This window comes from Rhipicephalus microplus, chromosome 7 (genome assembly GCF_043290135.1).
Source record: "Rhipicephalus microplus isolate Deutch F79 chromosome 7, USDA_Rmic, whole genome shotgun sequence".
NCBI lineage: Eukaryota > Metazoa > Arthropoda > Arachnida > Ixodida > Ixodidae > Rhipicephalus > Rhipicephalus microplus.
Genome location: NC_134706.1, coordinates 128,332,810 through 128,356,782, shown reverse-complemented (window position 1 = coordinate 128,356,782; position 23,973 = coordinate 128,332,810). Strand labels below are relative to the sequence as shown.

The 23,973-nt window shown below is 44.1% G+C and overlaps 1 protein-coding gene across 1 annotated transcript; it reads right to left on the bottom strand.

Annotated features, from left to right (window-relative positions):
* Positions 1 to 11,236: 11,236 nt before the first annotated feature.
* On the bottom strand, positions 11,237 to 23,619 carry LOC142767863 (peroxynitrite isomerase THAP4-like). Its single transcript, XM_075870110.1, has 4 exons — positions 23,293 to 23,619; positions 23,085 to 23,219; positions 14,718 to 14,817; positions 11,237 to 11,295 (listed from the first exon to the last, which is right to left on the bottom strand). The coding sequence occupies exons 1-4, from the start codon at positions 23,617 to 23,619 to the stop codon at positions 11,237 to 11,239; spliced, it is 621 nt and encodes a 206-aa protein (XP_075726225.1).
* Positions 23,620 to 23,973: the final 354 nt, after the last annotated feature.

Below are 23,973 nucleotides of genomic sequence, written 5' to 3'. Positions count from 1 at the left end.
ACGTATCCCGAAGGAGTACGGCCACTAGCGTGGGTTCCGTCTTAGCGAGCCGCAGGGCACGCGTTAACCATCGCCATGGCGAGAACACAGTCCCGCTCAATGTCGCAACACTTTATTGTCTGTGGCAACACCAAAACGCAGTATAGTCCATTGCAAAAGCGCAGCGGGAAAGCAAATGGGCTTATCCACGTCACAAGCGCAAAGTACTATACAGGGTGCCACGAGCACGTATCCGCGGTAAAAGTGATTCACGGAGACACCGGGACATGGGCCCGGTTGCTCGAGCGAGGGCAAAGGCACTCGCGTTGGCTTCAGAGAGATACGGGTCGGCGTAACCTGGCCACGCACTAGGAAGCCACAGCACTCTTCGCCCTAAGGTTCGAAAGGGAAAGGGCGACATAAGGTAAGCATTCGCCGCAGGCGCAAGGCTCGTTTGGCGAAGTCCGAACGAGGTCCAAAGGGAGCTGACAGACGGAAAAGAAAAGCGTGCTTACCCCCATATCGTCCCCGGAGAGGTCTCCCCCACTCCTGACGCACGCGGCCGAAACGTCCGAAAAGACTTCGCGCATGGCACCACAGTCGACATCCGCTACCAGGTGAGAGGGGTTAAACGTTCCTCTCTGCCCTCCCAGTGCGGCAGACCATGGAGGAAGGGAGTCATGTTGGGAAATTAGAACGGCAGAAAAGGCGGCACAGCCCGTGCAAAGGCAGCGGGCTAGCCTCAATTTCCACATAGTCAACCAATTAAAAGAACCTAACTAAACAATTAATCAGAAGACAAAGCATAATCTGACTCAGTCAAGGCAACTGTCAGCAACATGCATTTGGCCACGTTGGCATATTTTTAACCACTGGCTAAAGATAGCAGCGCCACCCTGCATATACATGCATTCACATATCCCTGTCTCTGTGTGCGTGCAGTTGAAATCGATAATAGTAAATGTGTGACACTGCAGCAGATGGTGCTGTCATTGTGTATTGCAGCGAAGCTGTTCACGACGAGGCCATTGGTAACTATGCAAACAGTAACCCTGTGAACAGTTACTCCTGAAAATCCCTAACAGGTATGTGCCACAGAAATTGGACAAACTTCGCTACTCACTACTGGTCCCCAACAAATAAGCTGAAAGAAAGTGAATTGATGAGCAAGAAAATAATAACTAAAATGTGTAATATTAAATACAAAAAATGACGAATAATTACGCAAATCAATCTGTAAACAAATAAGTAAGAAATGTACAAAATCAATTAACTCCGCACTACAATTATAGGCCACGCACACCAAAGTGGAGTCGCGAATTCTAAAGGAACCTTGTTTCGTTCATCCAAATTCAATGTCTTTTTTTGCCGTGTACTACACAGGAACCCACACACACGTCAGAGTGTGTGTGGGCAAGCGGGCGTTTGCTTCGATAGTTGAGATATTTTCCCAACGGCTCAAAACAAATGGCTTGAAAACATCAAGTGCCAAGCATTTTAATATGGCTGCAGCATGGCATGGCTTGACTTGGTACTACATGCTTCAAACTCAATGAAGCCATACCAAGCCGCCTAGTAGCCAACATGTCTTTCCTGCACTAGAAGGAATCTGTTAGTGGTCCTGAATGCACACAACCTTATTCTGACCCTTCTATAGCTCAGACTCTGATAACTGAAACCTTATGTTAATTCAAATAAATTTCAAAATTTTTGGTTAGCCCACTACGTGTCATATGTATGTATATTAGAGCTGCTGCAAGACATACATGCAGTGCATTCATACCTTTTTGCTTGTGTATGCCTGAAAATATCTGCTACCGTAGTTTCTTCAAACCTATCATTGCCATTGTTGTACGACTAACAGTTGCCAATAAAGTTGATTGCCTGCCTACAAGGCAGCTAAACTGGCCAATCTATACGCATCAGCAACCGCTGTAGGGAAAAAAATAAAGAAACTATTTGTCCAGGGTGTATTACCTGTCAGACGCTTCTCAAATCACTTTAGCTGCTTTATAGCAAATAGAATGTGAAAAAGCATGTTCAGATTGAGCGAAACCGCCATCTTGGAAAGCGACACCAGCTGGAGGATGAGATTACCATTAGAGCCGTGGCATACTGTTACGAGAAAGACTCAAGGAACAGCTCGAAACAGCAAATGTTCTAACAGAATTCTCCTTGCAATGTATGTGCACGGACTACGCTCCGCATAAAAACGTGGAGTCACTGTCCGCCGTGCGAGTGCCTACAAAACGCAATGTCTTCACGGTGCCCCCCTGACAAAGGAACCGAGCCAGGTCCAAAATATTGTGTGTTTACGTGACTTTGGTTGGAGATAAACTAAAAGTTTTTCCCTGTTTACTTACCCAACCAGACAGATTTCTGTCTAAATGTTTACTTTCAAGGCACTCAGATGGGTATGTGGCTAGAAGGTGTCACAAGATACAACCCATTTTCTCCCTTTCAATTAAACATACAAGCACAAGTTGTATTTAATGAGTGCCAATATGATCACTGGTGCCTAAAGACTTATGACATTGCTGCAGCCCAAAGAAACAAAAACGTTACAAGGCAAGTTTATTTATTTATTCATGTACCCTAAAGGCCCGAGGGCATTACATAGGGGAGTAATAGTATACTTATATAAAAACTAACACGGAGAATAAAGTAATGAAAGGTATGGAAAACTAAATAACAGCGTATAAATAAGGTACATAATTACAGAAATGTAATTATAAAGACAAAACTACACTAAAAAGGAAGGCGTAACACAAGAACAAGCGAGGTTGAACATTTCTATGCTAAAAAATGCTGATCATAGTCACGTAAGCGAGTTATACAGCGTGCTAAAAAACGTTATATAAGCACAAGTACATCTGGGTCAGTTATACTAGGTCATTAAAACACCAAGATGAAGCTTTAATTTGTGAGTGAATTCTTCGTGTTTTTTTTTATACAGACAATATCGTTGGGAAGTTGATTTCAATGATTAACAGCAAGAAGTAATGGTGAATGTAAAAACAGGTTTGTTCGGGCAAATAAAGGTTCTAGTTTGAATTTGTGGTCCAGACGAGCAAATATTCTATGAGCAGGTTTAATAAGTGCAGACAGTTGCGAATGGTTATGGTAGAGATTGTGAAAAAGAGACAGAAGGGAGAACAGTCTGCGTGACTGCAGAGACGGCACCTTTAGGGACTTTTTAATTTCATTTATGCTAGAAGTTCGAGAGTATATCTTTGTTATGAACCGGGCACTTTTGTTTTGAAGAGACTCTATTTTATTTATGAGGTAAGTCTGGTGAAGGTTCCATATTTGGGAAGCATAGTCAAGCTTAGAGCGGACTAGTGTATTGTAAGCTAAAAGTTTAGTATCAGAATTGGCGAAATTTAAGTTACGTCTGATGAATCTTAGCGTCTTATAAGCGTTGCTAGTGACAATGTCAATGTGTAGGTTCCATGATAGGTCACTCGTTAAGTGAGCTCCCAAATACTTAAAATTGAATACATTTTCAACTTGTTTCTCATTCAATGTGTAGTGATTAGTTATTGATGTTTGTTTTGTAGTAAACGAAAGGACCTTTGTTTTGCTCACGTTGACTTCCACCTGCCAGCCCTGGCACCACTTACCTAATATGTTAAGATTGTTCTGCAAATTATTAGCATCTTCTATATATCACGCAGTCGTCGGCGAATAACCTTACCGTGAAAGTCATAGAAGTAGCTATATCATTAATGTAAATTAGAAACAAAATCGGCCCCAGTACAGATCCTTGAGGCACTCCCGATTTGACGTGCGCTAAAGGGGAGTGTTTGTCGTTGACTACAACGGATTGGTACCGGTTAGTTAGGAATTCCGCTATCTAATTAAAAACGTGAGTGTTTAAGTTAAGGATGGTAAGCTTTTTTATTAGTCTGGCGTGAGGGACTTTATCCAATGCTTTTTAAAATTACAAAAAGGGCATCGATCTGGCATCGGTCATGCAAAGCAATATGAATGTCTGTAATTAACTCAAATAATTGTGTCGCAAGATCAACCACGCAGGAAGACATGTTGGTTGTCAAAAAAGAGTTTGTTTTCCGCTAAGTAATTCATGGCTGCCGATGATGTGTTCAAGCAGTTTGCTACCGATACTAGTTAGGGAGATTGGCCTGTAGTTAGTTGGGCTAAAACGATCTCTAGATTTGAATATAGGTATTAAGCGGGCTAGCTTCCAGTCGTCGGGTACACAGCCTGTATCGAGGGACTGTTGGAAAACGGCACTTAACAAAGGACATAATTCTAGCTTTACTATCTTAAGCATTTTCACGCATATCTCGTCAGGACCTGGCGCAGAATTTGCAGAAAGGCGATCAATGGCTGCTGCGATGCCTCGCAAAGTGATAAGGACATCTTGCATGTGGGAAGTTAAAGGAATAGCAGGTAGGTTAGGTGGCATTGGACTTTCATCCGCAAACACAGAGCTGAAGAAGATACCGAATTCTGTCGCGGCGTCTGCCGTAGGAAGGAGTTTTCCGTCTTTCACTATTGATATTATGGCCTTGGAGTCGTAACTTGGACTCACAACCTTCAAAAATATTTTACTGTTGCTTTTTAATATGTTTGAAATATGATAGTTATAAAATTTGTCTTTTGCTGTTTCGATTTCCATTCTACATATCTGCGCATGTTCACGATAACGCTTCCAGTTGTCCTCAGATGCAGTCGATTTCGCTCGCGAGTACAATCGTTTCTTTTTGTTAATACAGCGTTTTATGTGAATCGTGCACCACGTGCTTCATGTTGATGCGGCTATGGTGGCTTTGGGAATGTATTTTCTTCTTAGTGAGATAAGTTCATCCCGGATAAGTGTCCAGTTTTTGTTTGCATTACGGTCACCAATAGTGTTTAAAAAATCAATAGAAAAAGAAGAGAGCTGGCTTGATATCGCGTCAATATTTGCTCGTGCGTAGTCGAAGATAGTTTTCTTTTTATCACGTGTTTTATCTCGAAATGTTTCAAATTCACAGTGCAAGATTTTGTGATCGCTGATGCCTTCTAACACATTAACATACGTGTTGCTTGGATCAGTAGTGAGCACGAGATCTAAAATCAATTCGCCGCGTGTGGGTACGTAGGCCATTTGACTTAAGCTAAACAAATAAAGTACATCAAGGAAATCCTGACACTCACGTTTTCTTGTGCCACCGAGAGCCACGCATGCCCGCCAGTCAATATTGGGATAATTGAAATCACCAGCCAATACGATTGGTGACAGTGGGAATTGGTTCTGTATTGTATTGTAAGGGACTCGTTTAGGCACTCTGGGGAGTCGTCTGTTGAATCTGGCGCACGGTAGCAGACTCCGATAGCACAAGTTACAGGTGTAGAGGGACGGAATGCAACCCACACAATTTTAAGGCACATGTCAGTTACAATGACACATGCGCCCATATTTTTCCTTGTAGGGATTAACACTCCACCACCACATGAGGTCGATCTACCTTTCCTAAATATTGTGAAGTTTTTAGACATAGACAGCTCACTATCTGACACGTCACCAGACAACCATGTTTCCGTTCCTAGAACGATATCAGCAGAACACGTCTGGAGGAAAGCACATATATGGTCCTGTTTGTGGAATAGTCGAAATTGGATACTAAGATTGATAAATGTCTACCCGTGCTTTGTTGTCTAAGTCAGGACGTTCTATCACGTCTATCAGACTTTGGTAGCGCACGAACTTGATTGCTCAATGAGTCAATGCAGTACATGGTTTTGATTAGAACAAGCTTATCGAATAGCAGTTTTCTCGTGCGAAATCCCCGAGTTTCTTTCTGATTTGCTGTACCCTGGGCGAAAAATCTTCCTCGATCCATACACGCTGCTCTAGGTGCTTAAGCTTTAAGGCATTTGTGAGGATGTTGGTCATATCTTTGAAGTTCAAAAACCTTACAATGATAGGACGAACGCGGTCCTCTTTTCGTTCACCCAACCTGTGGGCACGCTCAATTTCTCCTGCATGGTAAGCCCAGATTCTTGATTACGAACTCTTTGACGAGCACTTCAGTGTCTTTCGATGTTTCCGAAGAGGCTTCGGGAATACCTTTGAGAAACGAAATTACTGCAACGTATACGGTTCTTAAGTTCATCAACAGCCATGTTACCTGTGTTTGTTTGGATTCTATACTTTGTAACTTATCTTGAGAATCCTTTAGTAGTAGTCCCATATTGTCAATTGATCTACGAAGGTCTACCATGGTATCCAGCCTTTCTTCAAGTTCGGAGAGACGCCATTTTATTTCAGTGACACTCAATTTAATGTCTTCTACTTTCGCTGTCATATTTGTGAAATTTTTCACTTGCAGCCACTAATTCCTAAACTCCTGTGAGGAGTTGGTCAAAATTATCCGGCCCCGGGTTCGTTTTGATGTCTCCAGAACAAAGTAGCAAGTGTGCAAGGCAAAACAATACTATCGTTAATCAGCCTCTCATGCAGAGCTTACGTGTAGTTATGCCCGCACGAAGCCATATGAGACAAGGCGTCTCGACTTCTTTTCCACGGGTAGAAAAGTAGCCTCTTCGAGCACGGTATGTGCAAAGGTCAACACCCATCACTTATTCAAACAACGCCACCATTTCACATGCAGTTGGGATTTGCAGCTAGCCAGTCTACAAAAGTGATGCACAAGAGTATGGTATACTCACCTAAAAAGTACAAGTGACTTCATTGGGTACAAGCATTCAGCTGCAAATCCCGCTGGTTTTTTCTTCGATGCCGTTCTTATGACATTGGTGGCGCTGCGATGCGTATCAGGCTCCCTTGCGCTGTGGCCGACGTAAGCAGTGTAGCTTGTCTCGCTGGCGGCAAGCGATAGCAGCTGCAATCGGCGATGTGTCAGCCGGTTTTCAGTGTATGACCAAGGCAGGCGCAGCGCAGTTCTTCAGTCGACTAAAAAGTACAAGTTGATATGTTTTCCCTAGTTAGGTTCATGAAAATGTCTGATAATTTAAGCTTGTGACATCACAAATCAAACAAAACCCTTTAGTCCCATGGAGTCTTGCTGAAAATGCCTCATATATGGTTTCTCATTGAAAGACGCGATGGGTGCCAAGGGCAGTAAAGTGCAGTTGGGGTTTTTAAAAAAATCACGTATTACAATGAATTTACCAAGTTTAGTGGCATTAGAAACCAACTGCTTGCTTAAGGCAGGTATGACTGGAGATCATCGAGGAAGCTCATCATCCTGCAGCAGACATAAAAAATGGCGATAATGATAACTTTAATGACCACATTTAGCCGATTCTCTAAAACAGCTTCACTTCGCATGTTGTTAAACAAAATGCCTGGAGTTTTACATAAGTGTACAATGTTCATAGCTGTATATACTACAGCCCACCACACCAGTCAGTTTCAAGAAATGCAGAGCTCTACAAAAACAATAGCTTAAACAGCTCACACGCCGTTGCAAAGTCTCCAGAGCTCTTTGAGGCATCTCGTTCATGCTGCTGCAAATTGTTAAAATCCAACGCCAACAGCCTGGCCACAGCATACTAGCATGGCCAGGAGCACGTCATCTCTCCAGAAGCCAGTGAATACTGCATGAATGAGGCAAATGTATTTTGGGATGTACTATCACAAATTAAGGTTTGTAAACACAAGCTTTCATGTCTTTACTGCATGCTGGCAGATAGCCACATGTTCCTGGCCAGCAGCGCCCCTCGTGGCTGCCCTGTGGGGAAGTTGTATGGCACTGCCAGAGGGACTGCACTGGCACAGAGCCTAGAGGAGGCCATCGCCACACATAGATGGTTCCCGTGGCTGGTGCTCAAATGTTTGCTTGCCGCAGCAGCCACAGAATCTCTTCCGTACTTGTGCCCGTGAAGCACATGATAGCTCAAAGAAGTGTGAATTGATTTAGGCAGTTTTTATTTTACTCAACACACAGCTTAACAAAGCCTAAGAATGGATTATCTGTCGTAATCATGTAGCACACTAATTATGATATACATGAAATACAATTAAAGTCGATGCAAAATTTACTTGCTGCCCGTAGGTTCGATACTCTAAAACTTGAAAAACAGCAGCGGCCATTCACCTGCCCACTTTGTTGGGTATCTCTGCGCTTGTAATCCTGGGAATGTTATCCAGCCCCGCTCGTAGCCATGGCAGTCGGAATAAAACACTTTATTGCCAGCTGGCATCGCACAGCACACAATCTTTTATGAGCTGGAAGTTCACCAATAAATCCTCGCATGGTATCTAAAGGTGACAAGTCTGCTGAAACAAGGCCGCTGCTATAAAAGAATGAAAGAAAGAGAATAAGTCAAGGGGTTAGTTTCTTTGCTCGATACAATCAAATGAAGCCACGGAAGCATGCTACACTGGGTGACTTGGTTATTTTTGCGTGGCTGTACCAACAAGACTTGTGCTCGTGAGTGCAGGTGGTGTCTACTTCGAGAAGTGAGCTGCAGGTTAGCTTCAGTTTTACGTAGCGCCTGGCAAACTACACACTCTAAACAGTTTTCGCAGCAGGGGGCTACATTTAGTATACCTTTAGTAAGTAGTTCATGACAAGGAGTCACAACTATTTTCTCTGTAAAAGCATAATACATACATTCCCAACACAAAAAGTGTGGTTGAAGACAACATACACATTGAAATCTGGCAACAGTCTCGTATCACCGAAAAAAAAAACTCTCCCCCCACGGCAGCCTAGCCGCTGTACTCTTCCATCATTAGCTCGAGCTCTCAGTTTCAGTGTTGACTACAGCACCTACAACTCAATGTGGACAAACTACAAGGCACTCATGAACACACATTCAGCTGAATGTCGAAAAACACCAGGGAGCTGAGTACGTATTGTTCTGCAGTACTCCACTACAGTGTGTTCCACCATCAGGTTGTTAAGTTTGCACATACAAAATTTTTTAATAGAGAATCTCATTTCCCTGAGCAGGTACAATTGTAAACATAAAGTCTTACATGTATTATTCATGCAGTGAAGTACTACGTCTTGTCATCAAACACTTTCAAATGGCAGTTGTGTTAAGCAACTCATGCCCTGTCATGTGGGGTCTTTTCAGTGAGAAAACTTCTGAAAATGAGTTTTGGCTGCAAACACAAGACCAGTAGGCAATCCCTTTTTTTTTGAACGTTTTTTTTCTTTTTAACAGCAATAAAAGAACCATCAGGCACCAGCAATTATGAACCAGAGAAAAAAATCAGCAATTGCTAATTGGGTCACCCTGGCTTCTCATACAAACAAATTTTGTCTCGCACAACGTGTAGTATGCTCTTCGAGGATTATTTTCCTGAATATTATTGTAATCAGGTCGATAGATTTGTCACGAGTAAAGAGGCATGATGCATGCACCGAATGATGGACCCTTTCGATGGTATGCGGCCATGCCATGCTCGCTCATGCAACTTGTCTGTGAAGGGCTCATGACACGCGACCCGGGCCGTGGTGAGGAACCACAGAAGAAGCGATGGCATTCCTTTTATGGCACTGTTCGAAGCAGGTCAGAGAAGCCAGTATGTCACGAGTGAAGAGAGCAGCGGGGTGCTGGATTCAGAGGTGCAGCACCTTAAGTGTATGTCAACCTTGACGGTGACCGGGAAAGGGTACTACAAACTTGCAGCATCCTGGTCACAGTAGGTGCCAAAGCATTTACAATGAGCTACCTTCCCTGGCAGAACGGCCTGTTCCCACAGGATAGTCTTTCAAATGTCATGTCGTCAAATGGGCCATAGACGCACTTGGTAGTACAAGGATACGAGATGGCAGCTAGGCCTAACTTGCCCGCTTCCGTGCGGAATGTGACGACGACCGGGAAACCAGCATGAAGCGGATCAAGTTGCTGCTGAGCAAGGACGACCACACAGAAGGAGAGAGAATGGACGGTGAGTGCAATGCAGCATGGACGACGAGATATCGACTAAGATGCCCCGTCGACCGTCCCATATTTAAAGACATATTTCGGACACAAACTAGAGACCAATGTACCTGGACTACTGTGGCAGTTAGGAAGTGGAGTTAACTAAAATTGTAGACATTAGAGCACAAATTCTTTGTATGAATTAGATTTTTGAGTATAGTTGCACATGCATGCATTTTTTGAATGAATTTTGTGTGAGGTCTAGAAGATGTGTTTGTTGCGTCACCTCGGACTCCCATCTCTCTCTCAATCTCGTTCACTGCAAACAAGATAATATGACAGCGCTCGAGAACACGTGGCAATGCTTTGCACGTTGCATGTAGGGACGCAAGGAGCCCAGCATTGTAACATGTTCGGCCAAAGCCTGCTAGGGTGCCTCGATGCGCGCCCCCGCTCAGGGTGCTGCCACCTTTTGTGCTGCTCCCTCCGCCATTGTAGTGCCAGCAGTGTCTTCACCAAGCTGTAGAGCTCGCGTGCCGGCTTTCTTTGGCATGTTTAGTCTGGATGTTGAGTTCCTCAGGACTAAAACCATTCGCGTTAAGTTAGGGGCCACTACACGTCAGAGCAAAACATGTATGCAGCGGGAGTGATAATGGTGGCCACCGCAAATGTCTTCACTCTGAGCGAAGGAGCAATATCGAGGCAGTCTAACACCGGCGACCAAACAGTCCTGAACCAATCCCTCCTAGACTGGATGCCCGCCACATGAGAAAAAAACCAGCTGCCACACCCTTTCTCTCCTTCTTTTTCGATTAGTGTCGGTCGCAGGCATCACTTATGGCGGACGATGCAACAGCTCGATATTTTGCATAGCCTCCAAAATGGTCCTGTATAGTTGCAGATCTCGAATAACTCTCAACCTATGCGCCCGTATGGGGCCACAATTAATAAACACTGTGATGATAGTGTCGGTCGCAAGCGCCACCGTGCAGTGCTTGCAAAACCTGAAGGCAAGCGGACTCCGCTGGGAGCACGAGCCATTCGTCCGGCATCTTATTGAATGAGGCAATGCCTGAACACACAAAAACATCAGCTACATTGATCAGAGGGAGAATAGATTTTATATGTAGAGATATTCAACTTTGTTTTTACTGGTTCTGCTTTGAAAGCTAGCGCTATAGTTTTAGTTGTGCATTCGGAAGAAAACATTAGGAAGAGATCATCGGTCCTGCCTGTTGGTGAGGCAATGCTTCCTCGTTAAAAGACTTTTCGCTTCGCAAAAAAGCGCTTCGAAAAGGGTCTTTGCGCACTCTTGGTAACAGTGAAGGTGCACTTACTGGATCTCTCAACGGGTCAAGCGTTTCTCATGACTCCTTCTTCGGAGGTCTTCTCTTGGCCAAGGCTAAAAGTAGCACTGCGTCCCCGACGATGCGAGTTCTTTGTCACATTCTATCTGCACACCTGCGGAAGAGTTGTAACCTTTTAACTACAGCCGCATCTTTCGACTAGTCATTTGTCGTAGCACGCTGGATAAGTAAAAAAAAATTATCAAAGACACCTGAGCCCTGTCTTTAAGAGTAGAAAGCAATTACATTACTGGGCCTTGTTCGCATCACCTTTGCAAGTGCTATACCGGCTTTGCTTCTCGGAAGACATCTCACGCGTGCCGCAAGAAAAGGAATATTTGTGCGTACAACATTGACCATTTCAAACTATCCTGGAACGCCTACTGCAAATATTAGCGCAAAGTGACCGCTACCCCATAATTATTGGTTTTACACCACAACCAACACTTTACATCTTGAGACTAGACTGCGCCGAAACGACGCCACTCTGCTTTGACGTTTATGGCCGAGAGTGGCTTACACAGAGTCATTCTTCTTTCGAAATGGAATGGCCGATAATCCTTTTTGAGACAACTGTGATAGCGAGTCACACGTTCTGTGACAGTCCCCGCTACAATGCACAGAAATTGTCTCTCGCAGCCGCTCTAGCTCGCATAGATCAAGGACCAGCTATGGCAAAAACAATCCTGGGATGTCGACCTGGGAGGTCATTGAAGGTGAAGGCGATAAAGGTGGTGTTCAACTTCCTCAAGGCAACAGACTTGCACTGGCGATTATAAATTTACTGAGCTATGGTTACTGTGAAGTGTGACTTTGTGTGTGGGCTCTCCCTATCTTTAGAACTCCCTCACCTCTTTTCCTTGTGTAGGGTATATGAACAGGCGATATACCCACTGCACCCTTTGTTAATGCCACTGCTGCTGATGATTAATTTAGCAAACCACCTTGGAATGGGTGGGCCTTTCAAATATACCAACTGACTGTGTCATTCAAGTGCCTTGATGCCTGATGCAATTCTACGCTTCTGCCACGTAAAAATAATAATAACAATAATTGCTAAAGTTTAATATCACAAAACCATGATATGATTATGATAAATGCCGAAGTGGAGGCCTCCGGAAGTTTCGACCACCTTGGGTCCTTTAGAGTGCACCTAAATCTCAACACATAGGCACCAAGCATTTCCACATTCTTTGAAACTGAGGCTGCAGCGGCCGGGATTCGATGCCAAGACCTGCGGGTCAGCAGCCGAATGCCTTGGCCACTGGACCACCACGATGTAATACATACATTAGGAGACTCTTAGAACTACAACACAGGAGTGCAATAGACTTTTTTAAAAAAAATTTTTCTTTTAGGAAACAGTTTCGAGCACTGGCCTGGCTCTTGCTAGAACATCTGCTTGCTACACTGAGTAGCTGAGTTTGATTCGCCCTCAAGCCAAACGTTTTTATTCGTTTGAATATACACTCAAACCTCAATATAACCTAAATATAACGAAATATTGATTATAACAAACTAAATAAAGAATTGTCTAGCAATATATATAGTGCTTGGATTATACCTTTATAACAAATTTTCGGATGAAACTATAATTTTAGAGTAAGATCCTAGTTTGTTATAATTAGGTGTGAGAGTATCGCAGCTTTTTTCTCGTGGACAATGCTAACTTTGTGGTCACAACCAACGAGGCCGACACAAATGGCGATGCAGGAATTTCCACGAAGCGAGCTCTTTAACGCTGTCGCATTCAAACTTTCAAGAGCCCTTGCCTCTCAAGAGCCCTATCGAGAAACTAGAGGCACAAAAGAAGCTTGGCAAGCGCATGCCTCAAGTGCATGACTTTCTTTTCTATTGCATCGCTCAGCATGAAACAATACTTGGTGACAAATTATAAACACGAAGCCCATCGAAAGTGGTGGGCCATAAGGCTCAATACTTGGACAGATTTTGTTCCCCCTCTCCATTAATGATTATCCTCTATCCTTAACCCATACGCAAGCCACTCTGTATGCACATTACACTGTTTTACTTATACCATGCAGCCTTTTCAGGAAGTCCAATTCCTTGCCAATAATGAACAACAAGAAACTCAGTGTTTCAACAAAACAATTCATTACTAAATACAAAAAAAAAGAAGTATGGTGCTTTCACCTCCAACCAAATAGTAACACGTAAAACACGTGGTCTTTTCATCGGGGAAACTCCCATTGAGAGAGTAAACACCTTGGCATGATGACATTAGATTATTCATCACACGGGGCATCAGACATAGACAATTTGTGTAGAAAACTAAGCTTTGATGCTTTAGAATATTTAAGGCTAGAAATTATTCTAGCACAACATAGGGTACTTAACATTTTATACTTTAATATCTTCCATTTTCACCTAACTTTTGCATCCCATCATGCAGCTACGCGTTTGCCTCATATAGTTAGGTCGTTGCCACTTTGCAAAAAAGAGCTTCACAAACCACTGCATCAGCACGTCAAGAATGCATCATGACCTGAACTTTTCGAAAACCTCAGCATAATGCCTTTTAATATGGTCAGGCAATTCAAAAGCGCAACATTAGTACACGAAATAATGAATAATAACGTAACCTTCTACTCGCCAATTTTACTGAAACCCAGGAGTCGCACTCTGAAGGCGTAACAACACAATCCTATCCTTCCGATGGTGCACAATATCTGTGGCCATCGAAGAATACCCTTTGTGCTGAGATTTGTGACGGAATTTCTACTCTAATTAAATGTCTACCAAGTAGGATGCAATCGCTCAGGTACCTCTTTCTATAGGGGAGTTACCTGTCGGCACATTAATGTAGTTAAAATATGTTTACACTTAACATTATTCGCTGTTTTTTCTTACATGAGCGTATTTTACTGTTTGGTTTGCGATGAAACTGTTTTTGTAAAGATTGTACTTACTAATTAAACCACAACATGCCTTGTCCCTAACAGACTCTCAACTAGCCATATCGGCTACAAATCTGAATGTTTTCGCAGAAGTCTTTTGTATATAATTTCACTGAAAATAAAGCATTCTTCTTCTTCCCTTCTGACAGTTTCCTTTCTCCATGCCAGGAACTGGACTGACATTAAGCTGCTTAGCAATGCAACACTTCAGATGCTGCAGGCAACAAAGGCTGCCATGTCTTCGTATCCAGGCAACTATGAAACGTGACGTGAAATGACACGTCACCTCGATAACCCTGATAAAAAGGCCGATTGTCAATGGCTGATTGCGTAAAAGCATGTTCAAAAAAGCATCGATGATTGAAAAACTGTGCATGTTCAAGGGCAGCATTTTTCTATAACTGCATTTCTGTACAGTTGCGGGTGCAGTATATTCGTTTTTTTTTTTTGGCAATCACACCTGTAACACTAATTTGTCAGGCAATAACACAAGCTTCGCTTCAATAAACACAGTGCATGAAGAATACAAAAACACAACAGCATAAAACCAAATAACCTATTCCCAGGGGAAGTGTAACTACAAAGTGCTAACAGTTTTGAACTGACAGGGTGAGCATACCTTTTGACAGTGCTCGTGTGTCCAGCATCTCGTCAGTTTGGGAAGCAATGTTACGAGACTTCTTCCAGTAGTTGTGGTCGTGAGTGACACACCTTCGAAGCTACAATATGAAAACTAAGACCACTGTAAGCAGGTCTGCTCGAAGTAACCGAGAATCATTTCTACGCATCTCGGAAGTGGTAGTCACATGAGTGAGGGACATGCCAGCACACTAGTACAAGAGCAGTGCCAATTTTTAGAATGGCACCAATGCTGCTGCCTCACTGCATAAAACGAAGGCAATTATTCTTATTGGGACAGAACAAGCTTACGAAATAGCTTGCCTTTGCATTTATTTGAGCAGTATGAAAGAACCTTGCAAATTAATACACAATTCACAAAGAATCTTCCGATGTGTCAATGGTTTGTTTTGGACACATATCGTGGCTATAGTGTACAAGATGCAGCCATTGTGCTACAAGCAACTGGAAGTTTCGAACTAATGCTTTGTTTCTGCACAGTAATACAACCCCTGACTAGATGTAATACAGCAAGACTGCAGTACACACACTGAGAATATGGCAACGCTAATGTGCACAAGCAGAAAGACAAAAAAAAGGTACGCAAAGTACAGGCTCACAGTATGTTAAACACAAGCAAATGAATTGAATGGATAATTAGGACAAGGAAAGCACAGAGAATGTTAAGTGCTACCTATAACTGTAGTATACTAATTGCGAAGACAGTTGAAGGGAATTTTAGTTTATGGAAAATCACCATTTCCATAGGTGGGATCTGAACGTTCAAATTTCGAATAAAGCATAATTTTTCGTAGAGGGGGGATGGAATCGCAAATATTCAGGGCTAAACACTGAATGTGCCATCATTTAACCACCTTGAATTCATGCCATATCGACAAAACTATACCATTGGCATCATAGCCAATACCACCCATAGCTTTCAGTTTCTGAGCAACATAATGCAGTTATCCTGAGCAATGGTGCACACCAATCTTTGTGCTAAATGTTTTAATTAGGCATTTCAAAATGAGAGCACTGCGCAAGTTTCTACAGAAAATCGGCCAACAAAGCACCCTGTGCTCTGGCATTCCATAAATTGCCAACTTGGACACCTTGCCCTGATGTCATTTAAGCTCTCATACTGCATGTACAGCCTCCTCTACGTAGGCTGTACCTCTTCTCAAAGAAGTCCACTTTTTGCTGTTTTTACAATGCTTGTAATAAGTCACCATTGTTATAGTTGTGTCTACTGTCTCTTTCTCTCTGCATGCCCCGAGGTATCGTTAGTCTGAGAAAGCTCTTTGCAAGAGGGACTAACATCAAAATTTTCGATACTTTTTGTACGTACAGGCTTTGACCACACACTGGCAAATTGGTCAATGATGTTCGGGCTGCATCCTTACAACACCAAAGCAGGCTACCTGCAGCAATGAATAAGTCAGGCTTAGGTTATTGCAGGTACTATGTTGAAGCAACAGCTGGCTAAAACATCGAGAATTGAAGAAAATCAGCTGGACTGTGGGGGTATAGGAAGCGCAGCGCCAGTTATGTGGAGATAGGTTTGCTGGAAAAACTCACCCTACGAAGCGACTCGGCTTCATGAAAACCTAGCTCTATGCACTACCACCGTGCATAGAGCCGGTTTTGTGAACTCTGCAGCACGGCACAGAAATGGCATTCGCGGCAGTTCGCCAACAGGCAATGGTTTATTAACCAAAGATGCAGCACAGTGCGACAATCACGGAATGGCCAGCCATCAGGGTAACTCTGCTAGAGCGATCAAGTACACCTGCTTGCGACACTACACTTACCACACAAAGCAGAAACTACCCAAGCGGGAACGATAAGTAGCACACAAAGGCAGAGCATGACTTCTTCATTGAGGCCATTAGAGCATTTCTCCTGCGGCAACAAAGCGCCAGACAGCAGCGAGCTCCAAGTGAAAAAAGAGGTGTCACTGGCGACCAATGAGGATAGGCGTGCACGGCGGCATGTCGTAGCATGCCGTGTGCTAGCCCCACACGGCTTGGGCTAGCAGAGAACAAGGCCACAAGGTCAAAAGGGATTCGCACATGTACAGACCCAGCCTTATTTTACTACGTGTCGTGAAGCCAGTGCTTGTCTATACATCAGCCTTTGAAGCATATGGAGATCAGTCACAGTTCAACTGTTTTTCTGCTAGGTTAACTCTCGGCTAATTAGAAAAGAACACCAGGCCTGCACAGCAGAACCTAAAAACTTTTCAACAGCCTTTATTCAAGCTTGTAATCTCCCTCGGGACCACTTGTACGGTAGTTCCTACACAATAAAATTATCACGATTTCATTGAACCGGGAAAGCACTCGCTATGCCATCATTCGTTACTCTGCAGAGAAGCGTGGTGCCCGTTACACGTCTGCAAAGCATTATGTGGCCTTTTTCAATGGTGTGGCTTCTATGTGCATTTTGTTTACGCTGCGTACCAAATTTAAAAACACAACCGTCAAGCATTTTCCGCTCCCTCGAAAATGTGGCCGCCACAACTCATAATGCATCATTTTGGACTAAACTGAGGTATAACCACGGGCTCAGTACCAATATACAAATCTACCATGCCTTGTCTTCCACCCCAATTTTAGTGGCATTTGCTTCAACCAAAAATTGCTGACAGAAATAGTACCTATCCAGATTTTATCAACATTACCCTGTAAAATTCAAAGAAAGTTCCAGACTAGGAACAGTTAAAGCATTCACTCACTTTTATTTCTTGCAGTTAAGGTGAAGTATGTCGAAGAAAGAATAATGGAGAGTTATTTACCTTATAACAATATTACAATGTTTAATTAGTAACGGAGTTGGTGAACTACTATCTACAAATGAAAACGCCATCTAGCTTATAAAAAATGCCACATCACAAGCTATTCTTACATTTCGCCTGTGCAAATGTATACGTAAAAAGCGCAGTATATATCAAGCACGGAACATTACCAGGTTAAAGGGGCAAATAGACGCAATGGGGTTAAAGGCCAACTCGGGTGATTTTTCTACCATGACATGATAATGGTGCTTTTAAGTTTCTGAGACACTCTTGTGACTCGCCCGATAAGCGAAATACTCAACCAATTCAGAAATTTATTACCAAAAAATTACAATACCAAAATTAAAAACCCAACCAAGTACGCTTTTATGCATGACGTAATTACATTGACAGAACCTCCCTGGTTGCGCATAATACTGCCAGAAGGCACTACTTGTCCAGGCCATCCAAGTTTGTGCCTGCGGCAATCGGCTAAAATGCTTATGCTGTTATGATGAATATATGGTGAATCATGTGTGACCCATAACGCAACACCACTTGCCACAAATTGCACGCCCACAAACACAGAAGAAAATCGCACGCTAAACCAAGGAAGCCTTGGCCAAACTCGCACAATCCATGACATACAAGCAGATTGTGCAGTGGCGCATAAGTTCCGTCACTTCTGCTTTGCAAAAACCAATGTCCAACACACAAAATGTTCCCATTATTTCTGAAAAGCAAGGCAAGCTAAGAAATTCATTTGAAAAGAATATGTGAAACTCTCAAGCCTATAATTTGGCATGAATGGCTCAAATGTGCAAGTTAATGTGCCCAGTGCATTTCATTGAGATCCATTGAACTAGAAAAATTTCCGGTGTTGGCCTTTATTGCATCTCATCAGCTATAACTAATTGATTTTTATGACAAGCAGTGATAACAGGCATCACTTTTGGGGCACAAGCTCCACTCAAGCAAACTTTTTGAAACCAGTCATGGGCCCGTTAGCAGTAAATACTAACAGTATTAGTTACAGAAGCTAAAAAGTAACTGCCACTTAAAGCCTGGATGGTTCGAGCACCCAGGGCGGGGACACATCAGCAAGCGACGGAGGGACTCAGTGTGAGATTCCGCCAGTGAGTAAAGGCCGTCCTACAGAGGCAGCATGCGAGTGGACAACGGTGATGACGGCGAATAAGTTTTTCGGTAAAAGCGGAGACAGTTGAAGTTTAAGTGTGGGGAAGTTTTGAAAAGCTTTTTCGGAAGAGAAACCTCGGACGCAGCGACACGACATTCAGCGCTAGACTTTCTGCGAGTATTTCTTGGCAGAGAAGCATTCCAGCCTAATTCCAAGGACTTATGACTCGAATTGTTTGGAGAACATTCTAATCTATAAGTGTTCTTGGATAGTTCATGCAAGAGATCACATTGCAGTGCGGGTTGCGGTTTGTGCTCGTTGTTTTGAATGTATCGGAGTACCTTGGGAGTTGTTTTTGATGTTAATAACTGCCAAGTGTGCATGTCTGTGTGTGGTTTATACTGCTTTATCTGAGAAAATAGCTCGTTTTGTTATCAACTCTCGGCTCTGACTCCATCTTAAGACCACGACCAGAATATGCTCGAAAACCAAAGGGACCAACACTAAATTGTCTGTACTTTCGTGGTGCACTTCGGGAAGCCGATACGTCAGCTCTTGGAATCAGCCTAGTGATTGCCTCCCTATTAAAGGGACAAGTGACACCATCACACAACATATTGCTGCTGTTGGTACAAGGTTAGCATAAACAAAGAGGCGTTTAGATTATGTACCCTTCATGCCCCAGGGGCTATAATGTACTGCACTTTATAGTGTGCTAACATTGTGCACTAGTTACGCTATACTCGTCCAAAACTTATCTTGACATTTGAAGAAAGGCTACGCAGGCGAGGTTTCCACACATTGCTCCACAAGTAGTACGGCAGCTTGTGGCTGATTTCGGTTTTGCTCGTTCACAGCTTTACAGCTTTTGAAAAAACACGTACTCAAACCTTTTTTGTTTGTTACATCTGAAAATTCATTACAAAGGTTTATTGCTAACACTATATCTAATGCAAGACAATTTTTCATTTACTTTATTGTAACCAGTACTTTGCGTTATCTGGGCTCGTTATATCAAGATTTGAGTGTACTTGAGAATGCGAATGGGAGGTACATTTCAATATTTTAGCACACATTTTAGTGCCGTATTGTTCACTTACAAAGTGAACAATAACTGTTTTTTTACATACGACTTCCCACATCTGTCCGAGTCACCAAATAAATAAAGCAGTATTTATTTCAGCAGAATAAATGAGCATAATATCGTAAACTTAAGTGCTATTTTTTTTGCCATGGTAGCAGGCATGCACTTCTGTTTTGTAGCTTCCATAAAGCTGTCGAGAAAAGTTGTCACCGAGCACTGTGTGCTCATATTGCGCCAGCGGTCATAACTAAAGAGCTGTTGGTGCGAGCAAAGTCTGCGCTCTTTGCTGTGTGTCAAGGGTCGCTGGGGTATCTTGGTAGCGATCTGCGTGCAGAGTTCCGGTAGAAGGTTCTGAGGAAGCTCGTGCTCTTGCGACACTGCCGTTGTCAGGATGGTGCTTGAGCTACTGATTCTCACAGTTCTGCATGCTGTAGAGCGTTCCGAGACAAAAGCAATGTCAGACATGAACTGCACTGGCTGTTCTTTGAAAAGAGCGGTCTCAGCTTCTAGGAGGTGGTGCTTCGCATGTGCACACCCAGCCAATGACTGCGGGGAATGTGGCTTCTGACTCTCGGTCAAACCTGGAATGGCGGTATGTCCTACCACTAAAATTAGTTCTGAGGACACTAGCATTACAGAGTAGGCCAGCGCCTCAATGCTCTGTAGTGCTGGCCAGCCTGGAGGTCGCGTAGTCAGCTGCTGTGAATGGAGAGCGGTCACGGAGTCTTTCCAAGACGTTATGAGTCATACAGACGCAGGGTCCAAGGTTGGAAGTGGTGAGCCTGGTCTCTCAGCTTAGCAGGTACTAGGACAGGTTGTGAAACTGCCTGCAGGCAAAGAATTTAACCAGTTCCATGGCTTAGGAACGATCAGACTGCATGGTTGTGAGCACGTGTGTGTGAAAGTAGGTTATGAGTATTTCTAGCATCACAATCACCATCAGTCCATTCCTCTTATTTCTAATTCCTCCTGCCCCCTTCTTGGGTCCCGTTACCCGCCTTCAACTACGACGATGGCCCACAATAGGCACCCGGAAACGCAGTTTACGAGATCGGATGGTAACCCTGCATAAGACAGCCTGCGAATAGGCGCTGCAAAAGCAAACTTGCCACTGCACTTTTTTTTTCTTCAGGTGAGAGTAGAGGGGTAATTGGTAATTACGGAAGCACCCAGAAAGCCTGCTTTGAAAACGTGCCATAAAGGGCACTGACAGTTCAGCATGTCCATGTGTTAAGCGAAAGTTTTTTCTTGGTATCTTTATTTATACCCTGGTGATCGGTTGGTACTGACAATATCACCAATGCTGAGGCGGCCCAAAGTAAAGCCCCTATATTTTGAAAGTAGCGACACTCTCCTCCCTCCGGCCGCTTTCCTCCTCGGATTTCGCTCTCGCACCGGCCGGCGCGCTGCACACGGCACGCTTTGCCGCCCTCCGTGCTCGAGACGCTGCGGCAGGGTCAATGGGATCGCTTATTGCTTCGGCGTTTTTACGTATTATTATTAGAACTTTCGCATGCAGACGCCACGATGGCTATGCAAAGGTCAGACGATTGTGATGGACAGGTGTTAACCTCTTAACGAAGAAGTGGCGACGAGAAAAGCGGCGACAAACACAGAACCCTGTTATTGTATTACCAGGTACCTTGCCACTCCGTTTGTGGCGTTTGGTTTTTTCGCTTTAGCTAACATTTTATATATTGTATCATGCTTAAAGTGTTTTTATTTACTATGAAGTTTATGTCTGTACCCACTCCCCTCTGTAATGCCCATTCGCTTGTGACGATATTATTTATGAAAACGAATAAATACACGTTGATCAGAGCACTCTACGAAAACTCTTTATTTGTACTTCATTTTTATTATAATTAGGACATCATGATGCACCCAGAAAATACTGGACACACATTTTTGGAAGACATGTTCACGAGAATGAAAGGCGCGTACACTACATTTTAGGGTATATACATGCATTTCAAGAAGACAATCAGAAAAGAACACGAACAAGAAAGAACATATATTACTAACAAATTATACAGATTATGCACCAAATAACTTCGCACTCTCAACGAACCTCGGCAACAGCCGCCCGCATGCCAACGCTTTTACTACCGCATTTGCTACTTTTCATCGTAGCTACTTTTGCGTCTTCGTTCCGGACAAGTATTTGGACTCAAACCTTTAGGAACACACGCAAAATGTCTTCGAGGACGTCATGGCACGTGGGAAAAGAGGTGACGAAGGTAATGCTGCTTTTTTTACTGGCTTGCAGTTGTGCAGTACTGACCGCATTTTTCAGCAGTGCTTCTCTGTTGGAGCGGAAAAAGTTCTCAGCAATTTTCACAGTCTCTACCAAGGCTGGTGAGGGGTTTGTCAATGACTGTCGCGACTGTGAGAAATTCTTAAGCTCAATTAACTTCGATGGTGCACAGTCCAATATTAAAGAAGCACGGCAGTTTTCACAGCGGAGCGTGGATCGTAGCTTTGATGCCACATAGCCCGCCAAGTAGATTACTACTTGCTCGATCTCTGAACTTAAATCAAGCAGGTCATCCGGACATTGGACTTCCTCTGTCGTTTCTGGCGCGGTTGACTAATGTGAAAGAGCGAATTCACCACATTCTATGAACTCCTCGTGCCGGCGGGGAAATACCAAAAATTATAGTTTACCTCACACAAAGAAGTCCTTCTGGTAGGCGCAAAGTCTTTTCTTCCGATATTGTGCAGCCATTGCTTCTTGCGCTGGACATCTCTTTTTCCCCACGGAATGTTGAAGAGCGAGAATCCTTTTTCGCTTCTGCTATTACATTGATGGGCGCAGCAGAACGGCATCGCGATGATAAAAACAAGCGCGAAGAAGCACGTGCGCGCTGAAAGTCGCCGTGGCGACAGGGCGGCAAATGGCGACCAGCGAAAAAAAAAAAGAAAAAGGCAAACAAGTTTGGCCCCCGCTCGACGAAGGGCGGAGACGTCACGGTGACGTTTCGCTCCCCGCAGCCAATTAGGGCCCGCGGAAGCCCTGTCGTCTCCCCTCCTGAGAGAGCTTGCGAGGAGGGAAGTGGCGGGTAAGGGAAAGGGCGGCAAAGATCCAAGAAAGTCGCTACTTTCCAAAATATAGGGGCTTTAGCCCAAAGAGCTCCGCCGCGCCCTCTATTCCAGTTTCGGGTGCCTAGAGACAATAATCGCAAGCCATGCGACGGCGTCGATGCAAGAATGATGCTATTTCAGCGTACCAAAAGTGGCGCAGGTCCCTGCCCACGCCACACCAATCTGTTCTTCGCTCTGCAAGTGTGCGCGTCAGGCCCGCCCAACAGTGCTATTCAATGAATCCCGCCTGGTTGTCGCTCGTACTGTAGCTCGTCCGCTTTCTCACCTCAGCATTCGTCATCGGAGATAACGTCCTGTCGCCAGCCTGGTAGGCGTCAAGCGCACCGGCAGTCGTCGACGGCATGCAGTGCCCGTCGGAAACACGGACAGCTTCGGCACTCGCCAGTGCATTCCTAACGATCTGAGAACGTGCAGACGAGTGTCACACAGTGATACTTTCAATTAATATGGGACAAGTTAGGAAACACGAATACCTCTTGTCGCCGACGCTTCTCGAACGGTGGTCGGGGCTTCCCGCTGGCGGGTTTGCGGTGACTGAATATAGTAGGCACCACGCCAGGCTTTAACAATCTTTTCATTTTGACCGGAAATTGGTCGAAGATAGAACGGTCGTGCACGAAGTCGTCGTCCTGGAAGTGCGCTGAGCAAAGCACCGAATGACTCGACGGCTCCCACTTCTCTCGCCGCACTGCGATAACCCACAACTTGCGGAGCTTTGCACTCTTCGGAAAAGCGTGAAAGCTGATCTCGGCCGCGGCATACGTGTTCTGGCAGCCTACAGCCACGCATGTTGCTGGCATCGTACGTATAACAATATAACAAGCGTTCTAATCTCGCAGCTCGTACGCTGACCAGAAGAAACGAGGCGTATGCGATATACGTCATTTCCGGCTCTGTACGATTTGCCTGGGTTCGTCACTAGAGCTCCGGCACTCCGCATTAAAGCTGATTCTGCCTGCAGGTCAAATATAATTTCAGTTTCTTCAGATTCACAATTTGTCTTAAGCGCAGTCAGGACCAACGCCTCCTCTAGAAAGATGCCCGAGGAATGGCTCGCGCTCCTAACGGAGTTGGCCTGCCTTCAGTTTTAAACAAGCGCTGCGCAGTGGCGCTTGCGACCGACACTATCAAGGGAGCCTACATGAACGGCCGTT

What these genes read in the sequence shown, in the direction of transcription:
- LOC142767863 (XM_075870110.1), bottom strand. Translation starts at nt 23,619, where the DNA reads ATGCCAGCAACATGCGTGGCTGTAGGCTGCCAGAACACGTATGCCGCG. An exon ending in AGAAGCGTCGGCGACAAGAG is followed by an intron (nt 23,220 to 23,292) that starts GTATTCGTGTTT and finishes GCACGTTCTCAG; the next exon opens with ATCGTTAGGAATGCACTGGC. An exon ending in CTCCGATGACGAATGCTGAG is followed by an intron (nt 14,818 to 23,084) that starts GTGAGAAAGCGG and finishes TTCATATTGTAG; the next exon opens with CTTCGAAGGTGTGTCACTCA.